Raw genomic sequence first — 25,542 nt, 5'->3', positions numbered from 1 at the left:
GTTGGGCGCATCAAGTCGAAAGCTATGTTATGCACTGAAATCTGAAAACTAGGCTCAAATAGTAAATATGAAGATGGATTATCAGTAATCATTTCAAAGTGACACAGACACATTGGATTAACCATTGGATTAACCTTCAGCAGCATTTTTTATCGTTTTAATGCCATTGAACACTACTTTTGATCAGAACAACAGCTAAGGTAAGAATATCTCCGTGTTTCCTCCGTGAAGCTACGTGTTGTGATGTATGTGTTTGCTTCCCCTTTCGAGAGCTCAGATCGCTCAGTGATGATACTTCTATTTCTGGAATCTGTGGAATCTCAGTTTGCTAATCGATATCTTGTTTGTGCAGATACGATAAGTAATAAGGGTATTTAAGCCGTGAGTTCTGTGCTAAGTGCGATAGCATTTTTTCGCTCAGGGCTCATTGAGACGCTTCTTGTGAGACTTGTGTTTTGTTTCGGTAAAAATGGTTTGTATCATCAGTTAGCTGAGTTTCTTCCCGTTAAGTGAGTATGGAATATTAATAGTTTCATAAAGGTTAAGAAGCCCTGAGACACAGTTTCGTGAAAAACAGGTTAATTGATTCATTATTAATAATAATAATAATAATAATAATAATAATAATAAATGACACTTATATAGCGCTTTTCTAAAAACTCAAAGATGCTTTGACAGAGAGTAACAGATTTATTTTTGTATTAACTTTGTTAAAACTAAATTAACGACTGGGCAGTCGGGGGTGGAGCTAGTATTAACCCTTGAAACGAAAGTTTCGTATTTTTCTGATAGACTTATTTACATTCGGACTCTTGCGACCAGTAGATTTCTTCCCTAGGCCATAAACAAAATGCAAGTTTAAGGCTCTTCCACTTTGGCCTAATTTGTTTAGACCTAGAGAATGCTGCTTGTATACAGTAAGTATCCATTATTCACAAATCATACATAGTAAGATAGTTGATTTGCTTTAAGTCTGGTAATTGGAGGTCTTTGTTGACATTAAATGGGTGTTTCTCTGTAAATCAGACAAATTTAAATCACTTACGCCACATCACAGGACAAACACATTTGTTCTGTTCCTGATCCCAGCATCCTCGGCAGCTATCGATGGTCTTGGATGAGGACCCTGAGTGATTGCAGCCCAGCCTGACCTCTGCGCTCGAAGTGCCCCCAGCCTCGTCTAATTTGTTTGTCACCAACTAATTAAAAATGCTGCGCGGAGGGGCAGGCTGATCAATGACACCAGGCAGTCACAGAGGGAAGGGATCAGTCCGTCCATTCATCTATCTTTGGACAGCTACTGTCCATCCATCCATCTGTCCACACACACGCACGCACGCACGCACGCACACGCGCGTGTATAAGCCATCCATTGCTTATACATCTTTGCATACCTCCACCTTCAACCACTGCTGACCTTAGGATAAATGGGCGTGTGTGTGTGTGTGTGTGTGTGTGTGTGTGTGTGTGTGTGTGTGTGTGTGTGTGTGTGTGTGTGTGTGTGTGTGTGTGTGTGTGTGTGTGTGTGTGTGTGTGTGCCACAAGTGCTCGAAAGGTCAAGGTGATCGGGTTGTTTGTGCATGCAAGTGTGTTTAATCGTCTCTAGAGGTTTAAGTTATTCTGACAAAGGCAGTATTAGCATTCACACAGTAACTATCAAGGGCTCAATAAACTGAGCAATTTAAAGTGCTTTACATAAGACATACACACATACACAGACATGCAATCCCCATGACAATGTAAGGTGACAAAGAATACACACACAAATACACACTTCTACTGTAAGTCCAAGCTTAAGTTACTCCCTGAAGGCTTACATTAATCTGACCTTAAGTATTAATGTACTTTTTGCTTGGATTTACTTATTTCACTCAGTAATACCCTGATTGTATGAGAGGAGACAATTGGTTTAAACTGATTTTGATCTGGATTGTATTTCACCATGAAAGAAATTGATGTTGTTTGTTTACTGCCAGAGGACAATTTACACAGTAGTTTACAATAAAATATGCAAATGTTGTCACTTTTATAGTTTTTGCAGCTGTAGGTTCGCTATACACAGTATGTCATTCACATTATATTTGACCGACATTTTTGAGTTATTGTAGTTGGTAACATTAACCATAAATGATACAAGCCTAAATCGTAATGTTAACAAACCAAGTCTGAACGCTAAAATACATGGTTTCACCTGTAAGAAACAAATATATGTGATTGAAGGGAGCTGAGCGCAAGTTGTCCATGCAACTTAATCAAACACATTTTTATCAAGCTTCCTATTTATGTCTTTTCTGGGAAGTAACCAATGCTATAAAAGCATTGACTTTAATACTGTAAATGAGTGTCTTTACAAGCACATGTTGCAATCTTGACACACACACACACACAAACTCACAAGCTAAAAACAATATAAACATCCCTGTTGAGTGCTGTTTTTTACAGATTATTTCAAGAAAAAAGTTTTTCAAAACTACAATGCTGAACAGCACTAGATTCAGTTTTTCATGAATTATGACAGATTTATAAGGACTTTAAGTTTGTTTGAGTTTTGATTCATGAATCTGGGATTTTAGGATGAAGGAAATGAACTGCAACGGAAGGAAGGATGATCCTGTTGGATGGTTTGATCATGCTTCAGTAGCAGAGTCAATTAAATAATCCAGTTAGGGAACTCTTCAAGAAAACGTCATTACCACCAGCTGTTTGGATTCTCACAGTCAGCACACATGAATAGCTACATACATGAGCCACCTGGGATGCAGTCTGAGCCGCATCCGGGACAGCCAGTATGCATGTATTTCTGTGTATGTTTATTATAAATGCATTTGCGTCATTATTGCAATTAATGACTCTTGTAGCAACGAAAGACTTCCAAATGTCCCCTGAGCTCAGTGATTACATTTTTACTGATACACCGACTACTGCCGATGCAGCTAACTATGTTTAATAAACATGCACTCTAACAACATGACATGCAAATCTTTAGCGAAACATAATTAATTTACTTCTAACACAATTATGCATAGATACAATTTACATTTCTGCTAATTGTTGTCCCTTACCACAGAGAAAAGGCTGTGTGGTCAAAAAAAAAATAGATTTGTCCTCTGGATATTAAATTATATTTGGCAATTTATTTATGTTGTGTTTTATTACATTTTGGCTTTTATTCTTTTGCATAAAAACATCACTTATAATATATTGGCCGAGAGAACAAATTTGCCGAACAAAGATCAACAGAGGTGAATTTTTCACTTACGCGTCTGCGTTGACACCAAAACGGGGAAGTGTTGAGGACAATATTTACCCGCGTTATCACTCTCTCTTGTCGTCAGAGTTTAGGCATGCGAACTTGGGGGAGCAACTTTCTCCCTGAGAATAGTTTGATGTAGAACTAGATAAATACTTTGGTTTTTGCAAGAGATCTCTAGAATTGGTTATGCAGGAGCTGTGTCATTTCAAAACGTTCGACATGTGAAAAATGTATTCTCCAAACAAAGAACTTAGTGAAGCTATCAAAAATGTTACCTGTGGTATCTCCATGCAGCACACATTCTCTGGTTCAGACGGCATTGCAGCGCAATTTGCACATGTACACCTGTAGAAAGAAGTGAATAACTGATCTTTTAAAAACACATGAAAATACACACATTGCTGACAACTGAGGTGTTTAAGCATCTGGAGTTATACTTTTTATGACCCTAAGTTATTGAACTTTCCAACGGTAACAGTTGTTGCACGATGTTGGAAGAAAATGACTGTATATTATTAATAAACGCAATGAGGCCATTATATATATATGCTGAAAAGATGAATGTCTCCCTATGTAAAAATATATATGTACCGCTGTTTTTGCATTACAAACTCTATGTTACAAACTGTACACATGGCATTCTTGCTAATTAGCCAAAATATGAACGGAAACGGAATAAGTAGCAAGCATCGTAACAAACAGAGTTCACGTAAAATAAATAGGGACAACAGCTTGTCAACTAACCATTCAGAAACGTCCTGCTGCAACCGAGATGTTTGCACCTCCACCGAAACCTCCGCTTCTTCAGGGTCAGATTCTGGATCAGATTCGTAATATGCTTGAACACATGCATTGCTCTGAGATAACATGTTTATTCTCCACTCGTAATCACAGCAAGCATGGTAATATGACACTCGTGCCGGGGCCGTGTCACGCCCCTCTCTCCTGCAGGGGGGCGTGGTCAGCTGCAGCTCACAGAATCAGCCCGTAGACAGCAAACAGCTCATAGAGCGAAATGAGGCATGGCTAAAATGCATAATCTGTTTGGTATTTTGAAAACAGAAATGTATAAATATACCTTATATAGGTATGACCCTACAATATATAATTTAAATATAGCATGATAGGTCCACTTTAAATAACGTGCTTTAACACTAGAACCACCAGAGGTCGCTGTACACTTCCACTGGACGTGGATTCTAAAAGTACAATACTTCTCGCTATAAATCTAATCAAAAAGCATTTTAAAAGCATTTAACTATCCTACAATTTAGGATTTTCCAGAGAGGGTTATTTGTGAATATACGACCGATCTAAGTGTTTGCAGTCAACGGGAGCACTAGAGGTCGAAAACTTTAAAACGTGATCATAGGTCGTAATAAGCGCTTGAAGAATCGACCAATTTGGTCGTATTAAGCGCTTGAAGAATCGACCTAGTTGGTCGTATGAGTTGGAGGACTTGTTGAGAAATCTTATGGTGGCAGTTTGTTGCAGACCTGGACCCATTATCAGAACCCAAATAGGACCTGTTGGGCAGTTATTGACCTAGAATGCTGCTTTGCTTATAACAGAGGTAGGAGACCAAACCCAATTTAAGCATGTACACATTGAGATATGTTTTAAATCTTCTTTTTAATTAAATCTAAAAGCTGTTTCCAATTGTGTATTATGCTCCTCAGTGCCTTTATTCAGTATTCAGCAGAATCATGGCAATTTTTGGTATGGCAACATTTTACTTTTGATTTTAATTTCTTTCCTTTACTGATAACTTTGATTGCAAAACAGTGCCCCCAAAACCTAGTGGCCAGATTATTGAAAGCACCACTTTGTAATTTCTATAAATTTGAGCTTTTCATGCAAATTTGTTGGCAGTATCATTTTGCGCACAGCGTGATTGCTGGCTTGACGACGGCCAGCCCGTGGGACTGTCTAAAGAAAATGTCGAAGGTAAAAAAGAATGTGGTTTCATCTGCAAACCATGGGGGTTATGAGGGTGGGACAAGTCTCTCCCACCCTTTAAAATTATTAGTTTAGACCCCCCGACTTTTACCATGTCAAAGGTCTGTGCATCGGTCTATCCACTTGCGCTCTTTGTAGAGCGCTGTGTCACCCCTAATTTCCACCGGGTCCGTCTTCGTCCCGCGTTACGGCCGCGCTATGGCTGCGCCGCGGCGTTCGCAAAGATCGCGGCCACCATGGGCGCGGGAAGGCCCGCGCCCATGGTGGCCGCGATCTGAGCGAGCTGCAGCACCCCTCTGGCGGCAGGCATTATTGTCTGTCCGAATTATTATTTGACGGTTATTGCTGCTCCCGCTGTGCATAATCTGTGTAATATGTAGCCAATAAATTCCACGTTGTTGGTAAAATAATATTTTGGCCTGCCCCGAATGTTTTTTCTGTAGCCCCGGACAATTCTACCTCAATAATATAATACATTAACCGTGCTTTACGTGAACCTCATCAAGACACTAGAGAGGACGGAAGGACTGTAATTTCCCGTGTTCAGTGAATGCAACAGAGGCAAGACACCAGACCAATCAGAGAGTTGCATGGAAATAAATGTGTGCTTGTGTCATTCAAGCTCGGCTCTGTGTGTGTGTGTGTGTGTGTGTGTGTGTGTGTGTGTGTGTGTGTGTGTGTGTGTGTGTGTGTGTGTGTGTGTGTGTGTGTGTGTGTGTGTGTGTGTGTGTGTGTGTGTGTGTGTGTGTGTGTGTGTGTGTGTGTGTGTGTGTGTGTGTGTGTGTGTGTGTGTGTGTGTGTGTGTGTGTGCGGAAATAGCGCATTTAGTGTGTGTGAGAGAGGGAGAGAGGGACCGGTGCCAGCAGCAGGGACCATGTTGTTAGCATCTGGTTAGCTAGCTGCACTAACGGACATACAGAGCTGTTTGTTCCACAACAAGCTGGAGGAGAGCTCTCCTCTCAGACTGAGAGGCTCAGGTGAGCTGGGGTTCCCAAACTTTTCAGCCCGCGACCCCCAAAATAACAGTGCCAGAGACGACTGGCGACCCCCTGTCGACGGGGGGGTGCTAGTGAATTAATTTCAGTTTTCCGCACAAACACTGCGCTAGTGGATTGTCAAAGGGGGAGCCTCGTTGCGGGGAAATTATACAGATGGCTAGTCCGTCCCTGAAAATGTCTTTGCAAACGTTATTATTCATAATAATTAAAAAAAAAAATTATAAAAAAAATTAATCCATTTTTTAAAATTATTTTTAATTTTGTAATCATCTCGCGACCACCCGGGGGGGGTCGCGACCCCCACTTTGGGAAGCCCTGAGCTAAAGGACTCTCTGAGTGTTTAGATAGTTAACTTTAGTCTAAGTCAGGGGTATTCAACTAAAATTCAACGAGGTCCAGTTAGAGAAAATCTCCCCATGCAAAGATCCGGAACACCAAAATGTCTAACTTGCTTCATGAATTAGTGTGATATATATTGAAGTAGCCTGTAGCTGTATCAACGTCTGCATGTAATCAACAACTGACTGCCAATCAAATAAAGAAAGTACAAAAACAACAATATTTATTGTCAATTAACATTGAACTATACAGATATACAGTAAATACTGTGGATATGTGTAATGTTCCTCTCGGGCTGCATTTAAAAATAAAATAGAGAAAATAAATAAAATAGCTTTTGAAAATATGTGCATCTTAAAGTGCTTAATTTTAGATAAATGAAATAAAGTGTAGCAGCAGCTTGAGTTTCCCTTTTTCTTTGTTAACCGTTTCACATCATGACTTAACAGTTTCAGACGATTATAGAACAATATCAGTCTTTACACATCATAACAATTGAACAGTTTTAAAGTTTCTCTTTCTTTCCCTCTTATATTGCAGTCCCTCTCTCACTTTGTTCTGTTCAGTGCGAGAATTGAGCTTGAGCTTGTCCTGCCAGGAGTTTGTAAATCTGGGCTGAAATGGTGTCAGGGCCATTCTCATACACATGCAGGTGCTCATTGGTTACAGTAATGCAAACACAGGTATGTTGAAAAAAGAGAGAACTATTTGAAGCAGAAAGAAACAGCGTAATATACCATCAGACAAAGGCCTGTGCTATAATGCTTCAATTAACTGGCCATTCTTTTATCTGAGTATATACTCAGATAAATAGGAGACAGAGATGTTAAGTTATACATCGAGGGTTTTTATTATTATTTACAGCAGGGGTGGGGAACCTTTTTCCTTTCAATTTTTACAACATCCTCCGAGGGTCGTACAAATGATTGAACTCGACCTCTGCTTAAAAAAACTAAAATCACAGCCCATTCATTTTGCCTTTCTTTCATTCTGTGCAAAGAAAAAGCAACCTCTTAATCCCGAGATCTCACCATGACTCACGTATGCATGCACGTGCACGGTTATGGCATGACCACCGAAACAGAAAGATATGGACACAAGATGTATGCAAATGTATTTAGTATCCTATCCATGTGAACATGATTTAAGTGGGTGGGGGGACCTAACCTCCTTTAGGAGGGTCCGGGGGCATGTTCCCCCGGGAAGATTTTTTTTAAATATTGAAGTTGAAAGCATCAATCTGGTGCACTTTGAGAGCAAAATTAAGAGATCTATGGATTCATCTTTCAACACCCATATGAAACAGAACTGTAAGCAGATTTTTCTTTTTGGATATTTTACAAATCACTCCCCTTTTAAACTCTATTCTTGTTATTTTTAACAACTTTTTTGTTACTGCCATATAGTATTTTATACCTCTTTTTTATTTAGTCTCATTAATAACTATAATGATCATATCAAGGTGTGCCTGAACCTCACTGAGCTGAGGTTATTTGAGCCTCTCAGGAGAGAACTCTTCCACCTGGTTGTAGAAAAGCTCTTTCGTTAGCATAGCTAGCTAACCAGATGCTAATAACAACAGATCGCCACTGTGCTTACAACTAAAGATACAGCCACGCAAACACTGCGGCATGGCTCCTTATGGGTACTGCAATATTTGAAGAGCTGGAGCGGCGTTGGTGCTCTCCGTCAGCACTTATTTCAGACGAGACAAATACCACGTGAAGACACGTTATGCTCGTGTTGTGTTCAAGGAACCTGTCCTTGGTCAGGAAAAACAAGTACTCGCTTGTTTAATTATTTTTGCGGTCTGGATTTCTTCTTCTTTTTTTTGAAGAAGTCGGACTGACGGACGGACTCCCCCCCGCCCCCCCACCCCCAAAACGAAAACTCTTCAATTCTCCAAGAATTACACAAGTCACCAAAATCAGCATTAAAAAAGCGGGAGGCGCCGAAAAATCACCTATTAATGTATTGATTATAGTTCCGGGTCCGTATAGGTCGGCGTCTGGGTCCGGATCCGGACCGCGGTCCGCCAGTTGCCGACCCCTGGTCTAAGTTATCTCAGTGGGTCTCAAACGGTTTGGTCACAAATTATTCAAAAGATTATTTCCGCGGCACACCTTCATATAATCATTATAGTTATACAAAAAATAAGAGAATAAAGGAAAAACAGTTATGAAATACTATATGGCAGTAAAACAAGAATACAGTTTGAAAAGGGAGTGATTTGTAAAATATCCATAAAGAAAAAGAAAATCTGCTTACAGTTGTGTTTAATCTGGGTGTTGAGAGATGTATCCATAGATCTATTAATGTTGCTCTCAAAGTGCACCAGATTGATGCTTTTAACTTCAATATTTAAAAAAAATCTTCCCGTTAAAAAATAGCACTTTACCCCTGCCTATATGCCGTGAGCTGATTATCGAGCCTTCATTGTAACAGTCGCGGGTGTACTGTGTGTTTGCGTGTGGGGAGTGCTTTTGTGCGTGCTCTATTGTGCCCGTAATAGTGTTCACTGGAGTCCAGCACCTCAGCACCCCCACTCAAAATACCTTCCCGCGCCTCTGGCGGCCACTCTAGTCAATGGGTGCTATTCCACCACACGCGTTACGGCTCAGAAGCGTCCCAGAAGCGTCATAGAAGCATCTCGGCGCAGGGCTCCTCTAAAATTAGGATGAATCCTATTTTTGACGCGACGCAGCCGTAAGGTAATGTCGGGCAGGCAGGAAGTGGAACGGTCAGAGCATCCGGGCCAGGCCCATCCCCCATCTATACTAATTTTGCAGACCCCCCTCCTTCATCACGACACCTTCACTACGACAAGCACAATGGACGACGAGGTTTTCATTATGGAAGTGGAAAAACACACTATTTTATACGATGTAACCAATGCTTTTTACAAGGACAACATCAGAAAGGACAAAAGGACAAGGCCTGGTTATTAATCGCTGGAGTTTGTGGAGTGGAAGGTAACAACTACATATTCATTTTTTTAAGTTAATTAATACTTGTAGGTACAGTACAGAGCCATTCATTAGTTTAACATCTTGTGAAAGTCATTAAAAAAAAAATCAGTAAATTTGCATTTCACAATAAAGTAAGATCTTATTTCCTATATCAAGCAGTGGCGACTGGTCATTAGGGGCAGCCCCACCTAGTGTCAGCAGAAAGTATTAAAAATAATGATTACAAAAAAATGCAAAAAAAAATATATATATAAAATATATTTTAAGATCATGTTTAATCATCTGATTCGTCTGTACATTGCTGTTTTAGTCTGTGTTCTTCTAATTAGTGTCTACAGTGTGTGCCTATTGAGCTGTTTAGAGCCATGTGGGACAAAACCATGCCCGATCATGCCCTCCCTCTCCCTGTCTAAGTGAACGGTGACTGTAAAAACTACACTGCGCATGCTCAGAGTATTGTCCTATTTAATGTGTGTGGCAAAAAAAATAATGACCATTGGGGCAGAGTGCTGCCATCCCCACCATACGTCATCTCACATCATTCAGAGCTGATTGGCTGTAAGTACGTGTGCCGCGAAAAGTGTGGTGTGTGAAGAGGAGGAGAGAGACGCGTCCCAAAACCAGGAAGTAAGCTGCGCATGGGTTCCCTCCACAAAGGTTATGGCTAGAAAGGATCCGTCTAATGTATGTATATATGACGTCACGTTCTCGTTCTAACTCTCGTTGTAATCGGAGCGGCTCGGTTGTAATCGGAGCGGCTCTGAAGCGCAGTCACGTGGCTGAATGTTTACGTTTGGGATGGCGAGAAACTAAACTATATTAAGTATGTAAATACTTGTTAGCGGTCTTGCTGTTGAAAGAAGAATGACAACACTAGATCAGCAACACTATGGTTTATTTTGTATTCACAGGCAAGTCAACGTTGTTGCAGTAAAAGTCCCAAGATAGCTCCTGGTGCAATAAAATGTATGTTGCATGTTACTGCTGTAGATGTGTTTACCTTTATATCCCGTTGGGTAGTTTAATCTGCAGCAATGCATCATATTCTATAATATCATCATATATGTGTCGCTTTGTCTCTGTCGTATCTTTCAAAAGTAAAGTGAAACAGCTGTTTTCAGCTTTGTGATGATGCATTTTCCAGCTGATCCAAGAGGCTTTTTAAACACCTTACTTGGCTTAAGAGGGAGGGGAATTTTCTCAACACATAAAGGAACACTTTATCCTTCAGTTTATCACAAACATTACATCAACACATTTGGAGATCCTAATTTGAATCCAGTCTGTAATTTGATATTAAGGTCCTGTTATGGTCCTCTTCTGCCTTTTGTGTTTGGGGGGCGTGAAGGTGAGAGGAAGACTACTGTCATGTGGGGTGTGTTGCTTTACGTCCTCCAAAAGATCATTTAGTCTTGATATCACTGTACACATGAACGTCTCATCCTGTAGGTGGTATGTGTGCTCAGTAATTTCCCGCAATAAGGTCCCACACTGCTGTCGTTTCCTATCTCTTGAGGACTTTGAGTCGTTACCACTGCTCTGATTACAACGAGAGTTAGAGCGACGTCTCTTCTCGATCTTCCCGCGATCTTCCCGCGTCCCGCCCACCCCGACCCTTTCCGATTACAGCCGAGCCGCTCCGATTACAACGAGAGTTAGAACGAGAACGTGACGTCATATTTACATTAGACGGACCCTTTCTAGCCATAACCCTCCACAAATAGCAATGACATTTCTCCATAGGATTTTAGAAAATAGCTCAAAATAAGATCTGTGGGAAACGTACCTGTTAGATAAATGCACGTTTTGTCTACCCTACTTTTATAATTTTCTAATCATAAATCTATCGATTAGATTTATGATAGACTTTTGGAACTACAAGAAGATAAGGAGGACTTTTACAAAAAAGTAATAGAGATTTTTGTCCAGAAGGATAGACCAATGGACTTCAAGTCAAGGTACGACCACCATCTTATTGAAAATTGGATCTTACTAAGAGAGAACAATTCAATATTTAAATGATCAAATTACATTTTTTGGGTATCCTTTTGTTGAACTGTCTGTTTAAAATTAATCAAAGCATCAGACTAAAAAAGCTTTTGAAATAATATTATATTTTGATTTAGGTCAAAATATTATATTTGTAAACCTGAAGAGTCAGTGCCTCACCAGCCATGAACCTCACTGCAGAAGCTTATATAGACATCTAAGTTTTCTGTGCCCCACCACTTTTGTACATATAGAAACACCACTGATATCAATATATAAACATACTGTATATATATACATATATATGTATATATAAAAAAACATGACGCTCCGCTTCTGAAACGCTTCTGGAACGCGCCCGGTGCGTTATGACGCTAGAGGAGGTCGTACCAAAACCGCGGCGCCGCCGCAACGCAACGCAGACGGACCCGGTGGAAACTAGGGGGTCAGTCCTTCATTATCAAATCCATTCCACTTGCTTATTGAGCGAATGCCCCCATATCAATTAAACTCCATACCATGTTTTCACTGCTACTTTGTACCAAGGCAGATTGTCACTCAGCACGCGTTTGTTCATGGAGTGTTGCCATCGTAGTATATCTGTATGAACCGATGCCGGTAGCGGAGGTAGGGTGAATGACACACACACAAAATGTTCAGGAAATTGTTAATACAGCGAAAATCAAAGCTGACGATCTCAGTTTGCTCGCCCAGACAACATGGACATAAGAACATTTTTCAGTGTTTTTTTTATTAAAGACAGCTCTGAATTAATATTCAAATATGTTTCTTTACTACTGGAGGAAATTACAAAATGTCCTCATGCTAGTGTAGCCACATAAAAGTATCAAACCACCTGTTAAAATGCACCAGAATACAGGAAATGACATTTACTCTGTTTTCTGGGGGTGGACCCCCACACCCCCCGTCAAATTGTCCCACCCACTTTGAGGATGCATCCTACGCCCATGCTGCAAACACACTACTTGTTTAGAAGAAAAAGACATTGAAGCTTACAGAAATATTGAAAGGGCTCTGTTGATCAGGAAAGTTAATGGTATTCATCTGCTGCGCTCATTACAAGTTTCAGTGGATGTAAACACCAGATGAAATGTAATGTGAATGAGAGGTGAGGACTGACTCCACACCTTTAGCATTCTGAGTGCTGTGTCTTTCTTTGATGTGGCTTCTTAAGTGCCTGCATTAGTTTTCATTTTCTGTCAGGGAGAAACCAGGACACCTATTCTTTACTGATTCATTTGAGGCATATCAAAGGCTTTCTCATTCAAAGAAGAATAGATACCGCCATCATGCCCTTATAAAGAATCAAATCAGTATAGAGGGAATACAATTTGGATACTTACTGCAACAATCCATCAACAGTGTCAAAAGAAAATAGTTTAGTGATTTGGATTAGGGAGTCTACACTTATACAACCTCAGAAAAGATTAATTAACGAGTCAACTAGTAGGATGTACAATTTAGAAGGGCTGATGATAAAACACCTTCTAATCATCTACTGATTTGGCTTCTGAAAGTAAAAATGTAAGTGAGCTGTGATTACAGGCAAAACCTCTTTTTCACCTAGGAAATATTTAAACTGGTAAGAATTGCAATTCATCCAGTCAGTTTATTTTCAGTAAAACTAGCTGACTGGATGGTCAACTCCATTGTTACCAGTCTGTAACAATACTGCCCAAATTAGATACACTGTGCATCCACCCAGGCTCCTGCAAGAGGAAAACAGCAGAGCAGCAAAGCAAGCCAGAAAGTCCATCACAATCTATAAACACTAAACATTTTTTGAATGTAAAAATATTTGATATCATACTGTATATCATTATATGTGACCTGCTCCATCGAAATCAGTCGCATTGACCCAAAGACACATTTTGAGTTGTACTGTATACACTGTTGGAAAGAGGAGATTCCTAGCTTTCTAATGATATCAGGATTGTTGTTGTACTCCAAATATTAAGCAAAACATGTCACATTATATAATGACTATCACCGAGTCATCATTTTGAGAAAAAGGCCTTCAAAGTTTCCTCTTCTCTGGAATCCATCGATCTGATTGATTATTAGCGGGGCAAATTATCAAAGTAGTACGGAGGGAAAATATTTTCGCTTGGATTACTGGTCTGGGGGAAGCTCGCGAGTCGCGAGTATCTGTGTATGTATGTGTGTGTGTTTGTGTATTTGTGTATTTTTGCGTTTGTGTGTATTGTGTTTGTTTCCCGGGGATAACACTCACTAGAAACACCGGCTGTTGTTATGCCTGCTGTGAATTTAAGTTACTCCGTTCTCCGCTTGTAATTATGCCGTTACAAGCTTCAAAGTTGTATTCATCATCTGAATTTGCCGAAACAAGTTTAATATTCTGAAAGCCAAGACTTTGTTTATTTGAAATCAGATGAAAACAAACCGTGACGGACTCTGCCAACCGTGACGGACTCTGCCGTGTTATTTATGATTACTATACGCCTTACATTCATAATTTCAGCCGGAGGGAGGGGGAGCTCTACTGCGGAAGAGCAGAGTGCGGGGTGCCTGTCATCTTCCCTTTACAAGCTTCAAAAATGTATTAGTCGTGTGATTTTGGAAATAAAAGTTTCATTTCTGAAAGCCAAGACTTTGTTTATTTAAAATCAAACAAAACACCCGAACCCCGAAAAACACATTTTACGCAAATCCACGTTTATTTTAAAATGAGCCGTTGCAACTTCCGACTTTCGATAGAGGGGTGACATATATATACCAAATCCTCATTTTATTTTAAAGGAGTAATTTAGTTGAAAGAGGCCCTACACATTAAGGGCATGGTAAAACAAATGCGAAAACACCATGGACCAAGACCATGGACTTCGAAGCATGGTTACTCCATTGCCTCCTGAGATGCCTGGAAGTCCACACAACTTGAAGCAACGCCAAGATGCCAATTTGCTTTGATACAGAAAATTATTTTTGTTGGCTTATTGGCCTCCATAATAGTGGATGGGATAAAAGTGGTAATTTTGCTATTGAGTGATGGAGGGAAAACAGTGGCAGTGCAAATTTCTTATACCATATTGTCACAGCTATACAATAAGTAAGACACGTTTTTCCAATATAAGAACATTCCAATCTCTGGAAGGTCTGTGTATAAGAATGTTGCTAATAAGGAGGATTAGATCATCTGCAGTTGAAAACCATTTGGACATGCTACTGTACATGTGGGACTTGCAATAAGCTTTAATGGAAGAGTAATTTTTTATGAGAGAACAGTCTCAGAGGCTTGGACTTAGAATCCTCTCAGGGAATCTTTTTTCAAAATAAAGTAGCCTGATCAAGGTTTTTTTTTTCTTTGAACATCTCTTTTTTTAGGGGTTTGACTTCTTTAGGGTTGTCAAATAGTTGGGTCAAATAGGGTCCTTCCACTAATACAAAGTGACAAGATAACAAAAATAAGTGGAAAACATGGCAGAGCAGCGTATGATGTTGCAGAGAATCATCCAAAAATATAGATTATATTATAAACGTTTGGATCTCATGCATACCAGATTATATTTAGTCTTTTTGGAGAAACTGATCAAACTGCCAACATATGACAGGATTAATATTGATAAAACACACCATTTGGTCATAAATTAAACATCAGTTAGAAACACTACATCAATAACTTGTTTCAAACAAGTTACAACACATTTAAAAAAAGAAGACTGTTTTGTCTTAGCACAAAAACAAAGGAAATATATTAGCATCATGACCTCTGCTCCTCCCCCTCCACACGCTGTTTATCAATAACTGACTTGACCTTCTGTTTGAGAAATTAACCCCATTAACTTTCATTCATTGTTTATCGACCCTCTATCAGAACACATTCCTGTGGGGAAATTAATATACATATTGGATGAGCTGTTATTGGCTGTACAGTGCTGTTTCACTGCTGTATCTTTGTTTATATAATTATGTGGCCATTGATTATCTGCATTGACAGGCTTAGTTACAACTTGAGCAGAATTAAGGAGGTCAATTAATATGACTGGGTTTCGGCACATGCCAATATGTAATGATGCAGGAAAGGCTGACTGTGTGGATGTGTAGCAGTTGATTATCCTCCAAGAAGAGGGTGATTTTACTGGCAGCATGCTTTCCAATTTCTCAGCAGCACATATCTCTCTCTCTTCCCACTGTATCTTTACATCTCCATTTTCCTCTTTCCTTCAATGTTTTCTCATCTCTTTCCTTGTTTGCCTTGACGCTACCTTCTCCCTCAGACTTTCATCACATGCCTCAGTCCTGAAGTGCTGATTACTTTTCATTTAAGGAGGAGCCATGTTGCCCCAATTAGATGGACAATTTAATCTGATATGGGGTGAGAACATTGCTACTTCCTGGCCTGCAGAGATTGCACGCTTTATCATTTAGGAGCTCCAGTGAAAATGTTTTTTTCTTTTCCTCTCCAGAAAATGGGACATGCAGCATTATACGCCTTCTCGGTTTAATTCCAGAAAACAGCATTTAGGCTATGTAAGTGTGATTGCTGTTGTCAATCACATCTTAGCTGGTTTAAATGAGACAAATCTGCACTATTAAAATTCAGAAACAACAACACTCATGTGCGCACATTACCACTAGAGTATATCCCAGCATGCACTGGGCAAAAGGCCGGGAAACTATCTGTCAGACGGGAAACGTGGACTTGGATTTCAATTGAAACATGTTGAATTTATGCATAAACAAACTTGGCAGAAATGCCATAATTAATGTTGTAGTCACTGGAGCGCTTCCACATATTCTAGCCACCCACCATTATATGTCTCTGACAGAGCAGAAAGACCCAAAAGGGAAGTCAAAAACACCACATAGTATGTGTTAAGGCCCTGACACACCAAGCAGTCACCAGAGGACTCGCCGTAGCCGAAGCCGACGCCGACTGTTGCGTCGCCGTGTTCTCCTGCGTCTTGGCCATGTGTCGCACGGGAACACACCGCAAAGACTTCAGTGCGTGAGTGGCAATAACTCTCCTTACCAGCAGGCGGCGGTAGTGTGTATTCGTCATTCAAAAGAGGCAACAACCGGAAAACAGAGAAGAAGAACAGACAGCATGATATAAACAAACAACAAATAGAGTGTGCCTTCCATTTTCACTCTCGTCCATCGAAAACATGTTTCGTGCGGCACTGGAGCTATCAGCCATAAGAAGGGTTAGCGATAAGAAACAATAACAATGTGCCTAGATAACTGTCAGTTGCAGCCCTAGCATTAGTATTGGTTATAGTAACAACTACAACATTAAAATACTTCTAGGCAGATTCAGGAGGATAATGGGAGAATGAACAGAGGGGCAGAAACATCCATCTGAATAATAATAACTTTATTTGTATCGCACCTTTCATACAGGGGATTGCAGTTCAAAGTGCTTTACATCAGTAAGAAATAAGATATAAAATCAGTGTAAAACAAGCAGCAAGAGCAAAGCATAAAGTGGGATAAAATAATGCAGATATATTATATATTATATGTATATACCTTGTTTATGGTTTGTTTTAGTAGAATATAAAATACATGAATGATGAAATGAGCACATAAGTGCAGACATACTATAATTATATTGAGGCACTTGAGACTAATCCTGCAACTTTATAGTTCTGCTCCACAACAGTTCGAGAATGAAGAAACCATCATGTATGAAAGGCTACATGTGAATAGAGGGGCAGAAACCCGGCTTGCGCATTTCAATCTTGAACAATAAACTACGGTAGACAGTATCTCATTTAGTTAGACACTGTACTTAAGGACAATGTTGAGGTACTTGAGACTAATCCTGCAACTTTATCTGCTCCACTCCCATTCAGTGTACTTTATACCGCGCTACATTTATTTGATAACTTCAGTTAACTTTGAAGATTCAGAACACTACAAAATATAATCAAGACATATTTTATCATGTATTATTATAGGTTAAGATAAAATGTTATTGATCCCATTGTGAATTTCATATAATGTAATTTAAATCAGCTCCTCCACTTCAGCTCTCTAAAGCAGAAATAAATCATTCTATGTTGTGTTATGTAATGGCTGTAGTATGAAGGTACGAAATAAAGTTTTACATTGCCTATCCTGCAGAAACACCCATCTGAATAATGGCCACTTCTTGCTAAATTGAATGTATGGAGGTATGAAATAAAGTTTTGCATTTTGCAGTATCGGTAAAAAGTGGTTTATTATCCAAATAAACAATAATAATACAAAAAGTAAACATTCAATAAAAATACAATACAATAAACATTTTTATTGCCACAACTGTCTGCAAATTTTTTTTTGCCACATCTTTAAAAATGAGTGAACTTTATGTACAAAAAAACAGGGCAAGTGAAATGACTTGAGGTTTCATTTTCCTCTAAGCAATCGAAGAAGCTATTTTGAACCTGTTTCAGGAAGGGTCGCATCTGATGTGGTGGCAACATCTGCAGTCTGTGCTCAAAGACTTTGGATTGGGCCGCGATATCATCATCAAGTCCACTAGGGGCCAACTGTGGCAGTCTTATTTTGATCTCCTCCAGCAATGTTTTTGACGCCTCAACGGCGGACTCCTCCTGCGAATCCTGCATCATCCTGCGCTTCGCCGGAGGCCTTCGAGTGCTGAGTGTGCTTGGCCTTTCTCCGAGATGTGCCGGTGTGGTGCAGATGGTGGATTCTGCCAGGGGAGTGCAGGGCTCAGCATCAAAGTGGAAGGACTCCTCAGTGGTGCTGGTCGAGGTTTCACTGCTGGTGCCACCGGGGGTTGATTCTGCAGCCACCGGATGTTCCTTACATTTTTTTAAAATAAATTCACAGCTAGTTGGATTTAATACCATGGCTTCTTAAAACTGTTTACTAAGCATTCATAACAAAACAATACCCTGAAATGTGTGTGACATTAGTTTGGGGCGTGGTCAAGTGTGAGAGGTACATTGTAGACACATTGTGATGGCTCTATTCAGATGCTAAAGACATACTTCTAGAAGATTCAGAACACTACAAAATATAATCAAAATATATTTTATCATGTATTATTATAAGTTAAGATAAAAGCGTTATTGATCCCATGGTGAATTTCATAAGCTACCCAGCAGTATCATGTAATTTAAATTAGCTCCTCCTTTACCAGCTGCAACATTAAGGTGATGAGCACATCAATAATTATAATACAATAATATACATATTATTCTGTTATTGTTATATTTACCACTGTAACCATCAAATGAATGAAAATAATGTTTTTGTAAATGAAAGAAGCAAGAAACACTTATTTGTACTCAACAAATAAAATAGTTACCGTGATGGTGAGGTTCGAAGTACTCTCCTTCCTTCTTGTGTAGGGCTCTAAAAACTGCAGCCTGGTCAGGATCCACTGCTGTCTGCCAGTCCTTTGTGCTCCACAACTACCTGAAGGGGCAAGTTTCCTGTACCGGGTGTACCGGGTGTACTGGGTTCGCAGAGAATCCCACTTGTTCCTCAGCTCTTTCTCTGAAGCACACAAATAAACGATGTAAGCATTGTGGCTAGTTAGCATGTCCAATTCATATCTATATGCAGTGCCAAACTGCACAGCTAGCAACAGCTAGCAACAAGATAACAACAAAACACAAGGTTGAAATAACAAATTACATTTCACGTTAACGTCACTGTATGCTGGCAAACAATACAAAGCCAACAATATCTGCTAAAGAGCTCAATTGATGAAAAAGATAATCTTACCCGAGAAACCAAGTTGCGTTTCAATCTCTCGCCAGAGTCCGGTTTTCACTACACGGTTCGAGTACCTTTTCTCTGTGATGTCGTACAGAGCTGGCCTCTCCTGGATCAAGGTGATGAGCAGGTCTTCGTTTCCGTCATTACAGATCGCCATGATGAGATGAAAATGAATAGCAGTCTGTTTGTGCCTTCTTAAATCGTTTGTTTACGTCCCTCACTTCCGTTTCACTTCTGATGATGATTCGCAATCTGAACAGCCAATCAGAGTGATTGCTTGGTCCGACTGCCTGACCCTATGCATGGCCGATTCAACATGTTGATTCGGCCATGCATCGGGTCAGGCAGTCCAAATAAGGCGTGTCACGGCCGACGGTGTGGGACACACCAAATTGAGTTTGGGCGACAGAACACGCTTCGTCTTCCGACTAACGAAAACGGCCGAAATTGGCCTGGTGTGTCAGGGCCTTAAACAGAGGAACTATTTTGATAACATCCAGTTGTATCCATTCAGAATTTGAAATATGATGTGAAGTGTCTTGCTACAATAGAATAATAGCCTTGTTTTTGTGCGTACATAATCAAAGAAATGTACAAGGAAGAGTACACATATTTACCACACACATTTTGAAAATCATATTTTGCAGCATAATGTCATTATCATCATGTTACATTATTCAATTGGAATTGGACACTGTATTCATCAGACATATATCCTACAAATCATATGTTTTCATTCATTTCATCTTATGTGGAAAGGAAGAATGCAAACCCATGACCGTCAAGTACCGTCTATATTAGACAATATTTCCCAATCCATTTAACTTATACTCTCCAAAAACATGATGGTCTATTACTGTCACTTTGTTGTTGTCTTAGTTGGTGTGTATTTGATTATCAAACTTAAAAAGACCCTGCCTACAGATTCATAAAAAGGGTTCATGTTTCTCTGCTTTTGAATATTAAAATAATTTGCAGTGCCTTTCATATCTTACAACCCACAGATTGTAATTCATTTAAAGATAATAGGATACAAGCATGAGATGGTAACCTGGCCAAGTGAGAGGAGATAGTTGTCATTTAGAAAGTATGTTTTTACATTAATGAGGATATTACATTACATTTCATTTAGCTGACGCTTTTATCCAAAGCGACTTACAATAAGTGCATTCGACCAAGAAGATACAAACTTGAAGAAAACAGAATCATATAAGTACATTAGGTTTCATAGAGCCAAACCATTTTAAGTGCTACTCAACTGGCTTTAGATAAGCCAGTCCTTTGTTAGTATACAAGTGTTTTGTCCCTGTCATGGAGGTGATCTCTGGGCTCATAGATCTCGGCCTCCATTATGGGTTGTTTAGTTTTTTGTTGTTGAAAAGTGTTCCCCCTCCCCCATGTCTGTCGTTGATTGTGTGCACCTGGTGCCCTGTGTTGTCTCCTCCCCCCTCACCTGTGTCCTGTTGGGTTGATTGGGTTGGGCATTTAGGCTCTGGGGTTTTGCTGTTAGAAGGGAGTGTGTGTGAGATACTGGTGGCTGCAGGCTGTGTGTATTGTGTTCATGCAGGGTTATATTTGGGACGCGCTGCCTCTGCCTAGTGATGGCGAGATGAAGCCTTATGAAGCTTTGAAGCTTTCCAGCCAATTGGTTCGCAAAAGGGTTCATCTCATGAGGCTTCATCATGGGCTTCATTTGAACACAAACCCCCTGTTGGTCAAAGTGTGTAAAACAGGCAGATTGGACATCTCAACAGTGGGCTCTATCTCATACCGAGTTCCCAATGAGTAAAGCCTTAGAATAACTCTAAAAAACGAACATAAAATCATATGTTCATGTTAACAATATTGTTTTTATTCCAGTTGATTGTGATTGAAAAGCCTAAGGAGGCTGGTAAACATTGCAAAGAGGGATTTGTATTCCTTAGTAATATTCATAAACTTAACCATGTTGTAGCCTGAGAAAGGCTAAACCATATCAAAGAATACATTTATTAACTACATTATCTCATTTAGCTGTAGCTTTTATAAACAACAAAAAAGACATATTGACGAGTCGTTGAACCAGGTCGTTAGTCAACTGCTTTCCAGCTGAGCCACAGCACACAGAGTCAGAATCAGAATCAGAATCAGAATACCTTTATTAGTCCCACAGAGGGGAAATTTGCAGCGTTACAGCAGGAAAGAGCCACAGACAGCTTAGTGTTGCATATCTGAAATTAGTGTTGCACACTGAATCTCCCTGAAAACACTGTAAGATATTTATTCCTGTATTTATTCATTTATTTATTCATGTTTTTATTCCTACATTTATTTATGCTTGTATCTATTTATAATTATGACATGTTCCGACCTCTATATAAGTGAGGTTCGGAGCTCTTTTAATTCAATCTTGTCACCAGCGGGCCCGGGTACAGGAGGGGTAATATCGTTCTTATTATACATCCAGGGGTATTATGAGCGTTGTGGTTCAACGGTTCAACGGATCTGAATCACTTCCTGAAGCAGTCACGTGGTATCGACAGGCAGCGAGGCTTCGTTTGTCATCGATGACGTCACTGGCCCAAAATGATACAAGCCTCGATACATGCTTCACAAAAAGCTTTGGGGATAACTCCACACACGCTCCGAAGCCTCGGCGCAATAAGTAACATCACTACCTCTGCCTCCTTGCTTGGTCTGGGCCACTCAATTGTCAGCTTCACAGTCCCATTAAATCAACACTCCTCTGCCAGTCTCAAGACTGGATAAAAACACAAGTGAGAAAGCTTCTCAGTGGCATCAGGCCTAAACCGGCATCCAAGGCTCGCCATGATGATGACCGTTAAACCGATATGACAGCTCTGCCCTTAGTCGCAGATTTTAATCTCCCCAGGCGAGCTCTGTCCTGCAGGCTCACCTCGCTGCATTTGCTCTCTGAGAAAAGCAGCAGGAGCTCAACATAACCCCAGAGGAAAGCTTAATATAATTCCTCCACTTTGAAAGATCTCATCTTTTTAAATCTCTGCTAACTTGGAGGAAGAATGAAGGGAAGAGAGGAAGATGACGCAGCAGTGGTGGTGAGGAAATATGCCAGTCTTTCACTTTTTTCTCCTCCCAGTCTAGGTCAGTGTATGTCTGTTATTCTACTTTCCTCTCTGCTTCCTCAGCAATGAGAGGAGTGATACAGAGATTTTAGCATTACAGCCAAACCTTCTCCTCCTCCTTCTACCCAAACGGTGAGGAGCCCCTCTGGGCGAAGGAAGAACAAGAAAGCTGTTTACTTGGTTTTCACTCTCATTAACTGCTGAACCGAAGGTCAGCCTGTCAATAAGTCTGGCATGTTCATCTTTACACAATGGATACTTTCAAAAAGTCAGTAGAAAAATAACAAACAAAAATAGCTGCCCCTCTGCCATCATCTTTAATGTCAAGGTGCAGGCTCAACAAGTTGAGTTTCAGTGCAGGTTCACTGAGGTAGAAAGACTGAGGAAAGGGTATGCTTTGAACAGAAAATAGTAAAGAGATGAGTTGCATGTTGATGAGGTACTTATCCTCCACTGACAACGTTTTTTCAAATATCAAGATTTGCATACTTGTACTTCCAGTTCATAACTTTCTTTACCTTTTCAGTAATTCACTGAGGTTCAAATACTTATCTCCAGGGCCCAGGAGTTCAAAACCTTTAATCCCTATCTGATCGGATCAGATTTGGATTTTGGGGAGTTCAAAACCAAAAAACAGGATTAGGATCACTTTCATATCCGATCAGATCAGGAAATCCAATCCAAGCTTTAATCTGGATCAAATCTTCAAAACGGGTAGTTCAAACCGACAACACAGGATTGGGATCAGTTTGATCCCAAAAAACTGGATTATCCTGATCCCACCAGAGGGGTGGATTTCCAGTGGATTACAAGAGCAAAATGTACTGTACAATTTATTTTTAAAATATGTTTCAATTTAAATAAGATGGCAACGTTTGTTAACTGAAATAATACACCATTTTTAGCCTTCATGGGAAATACATTTTATTTTTCCATTTTTGCTCACGTTTGTGGTGGTCTATTTTGTTTTCAAACAAATGTTGATGACATAAATGTTTGTGCACAACAACAAAGATTGTCAATCACAAATGTAATTTAGATTAAAGTAAAAATATCTTCAACAAAAAAAATAGAATTAGACATTATAGATGTCTCTGCAATGTGGCCTCTTGTCTTCCTTGTATTATTTTTCATGTCCACTAGATGGAGGTCGGTAGGATTAAAGCACTGATATTCAGGATCTAGTCATCTTGAAAAGTCTGAATCTGGATCAGGCTGTTCCTATCCTGAATTGCTTTGAACTACAGGGACAAAATTTGGCCGATTTATCTGATCCTGGATCACAAAAAATGGGATTTCAAAATCTGATCGGATCTGATTGAGATTAAAAGTTTTGAACTCCTGGGCCCAGAGGATGAGAACATGTCCTGATTGGCTAAGAAATTGCAGTGTGTATGCATGGGTTACCTGAATATAAAAGCTGTGGTTGTGACACTAACATATTTAGACATCCAATATTACAAAAATAATGCTTTATTGAATCATTTCTCAACCTTCAACTAAAACGTATTTCACTTTTCTCATCTTTGAAGTATGTCATTGTTCTGGTTTTAAATTAGGATATTTTCCAGACATTGCATGAATAAATAATTGCACACTTATAAATGTGCACTTTAAGGACAGTTACAGTTTCCCTCTTGATAATTTCAGGCAAACACAGTTGAAATCTATCATAGAAGTTGTTTCTATTCCCTGACACAGTTCAGTTTAATTTTAATGAAGCGCTGCTGTTTCCGGGGTTGACAGAAACGAGATGCCCATCTTTGATGTAATGTCAACATGATTCAAGTTAAGTCATTTTTTTCTTCAACATGAAAAAGCCTTCCCGATCACTTGAGACTGCTTAAAGTCTTGTTAATATATCTGCTACTTGAAATAATTAACTCTGTGACATACATGTGCTACAAAGACAAACTCATTTAACAGGTTTACTAAAAGCTTTTTTTCGAAATGCTGCGTTTAGACTGTTATTTGTATAAGAGTTGCTTCTGTCTTCTCTGATGTACGCTATTAAACAGCTGCCCAATAATTGATGAGACACTACAGTGTTTTTTAAATGATTTATTTAGTTCCTTTTTGGTAATTGTGCTTTGAAGAAACACGTATTACCTGGGGCTTTTTCAGTGCTAGACATTGCAACATAATTCCTCTTTTCTTGCTGGTTTTACTTTACTGTCAATTGGTAAAAGACACAACAACACCAGAGATTACGGTTAAAAAAAGGTTTTAGGAGTGATATTTTAATTGTCGAAATAGCCGATTGGTCTTGCTCAAAAAACATTGTGAGCATGTTGCAATGCTAGCACTAAAATGTATACATCCCATATACTTGCAGCTGTTTTAGTTTAAATTCAGCTAACCAAGCTAGAGAAAGAAAGAAAACTATCCTTTGAAAATAAAGCATATGAAGGAGGGTTTATAATAGTGGCTGAAAGGGAACATATGCTCTGGATAAATCTCCAATAAATCTACAATAAACTCAGTGACAGATTGACACTGCTATGACACTGCAGTGTGCAAATGTCAGTGTCACTAACAGCTCCACCATCCTCATGTCTTTCTGTCTCACCGCGTTTCCCTTTTTGTGTCGGGTGGAAAGGTCACCTGCTCAGGAGGATCATAGCCCTGTCTGGCTGATCTCCTCATCATAGAGCTGCCAAACAGATTATATCAGTAAATATGTCCCTGCTATGACCCTATCCTGTATCACACTCAGCAAGAGGTGGAGCAGCTCTGTCCTGAAGAGACTTGCTCTTTACAAAGGTGGCTAATCTGCTATGCTGCATGAATAAAATAATGTCTGATACTTCTGAACAACTAAGGGTGTTGACATTCTCCAATGGTCGATAGACTTAGGGTGCTACTGGACTGGTTTGACCAGGAAGTGAACTTTAAATGTTTTGTTTTTCCCAGGAGTGGAAAATCTACATTTATTTGACTGTGTGTTATACTTCTTATGTAGATTAAAGTTTATCCTGAAGTAGAATGAAACTTAAATCAATTGTTGTTGTTTTATTTCACTTATTTCATACTTCCATCACATTAAAGTTCTTTCGATTTAAATATTGTACATTTTACTCCACTATACATATGACAACTACTAGTTCATTTACAGTGTTAGATTTGATAGACACAATTTATGATTATTATTTAGATACTCTAGGGTTAGGGTTAGGGATTAGGGTTAGGATTATGATATGTAAGTGAGTGAGGTATATCATAACTAAGTGATTGAA

At 39.5% G+C, this 25,542-nt stretch overlaps 1 protein-coding gene and 1 long non-coding RNA gene across 2 annotated transcripts in view; one reads left to right on the top strand and one right to left on the bottom strand.

The window, feature by feature from the left end:
• Positions 1-25,542, top strand: part of LOC307017781 — a 340,480-nt gene that overhangs the window by 151,431 nt on the left and 163,507 nt on the right. The gene's annotated exons all lie outside the window — the stretch shown is intronic.
• LOC307018362 (uncharacterized protein) lies at positions 16,285-19,380 on the bottom strand (the record flags this gene model as incomplete). The annotated part of the gene is made up of 4 exons (XM_079648593.1): positions 16,285-16,308; positions 17,918-18,298; positions 18,808-18,998; positions 19,230-19,380. 4 exons carry the CDS (start codon positions 19,378-19,380, stop codon positions 16,285-16,287), a joined length of 747 nt encoding a protein of 248 aa, XP_079504719.1.

The sequence above is a fragment of the Notothenia rossii genome (assembly GCF_949606895.1).
Source record: "Notothenia rossii genome assembly, chromosome: 9".
NCBI lineage: Eukaryota > Metazoa > Chordata > Actinopteri > Perciformes > Nototheniidae > Notothenia > Notothenia rossii.
The sequence above is the reverse complement of the archived record's forward strand: the minus strand, read 5'-3'. Positions and strand labels throughout refer to the sequence as shown.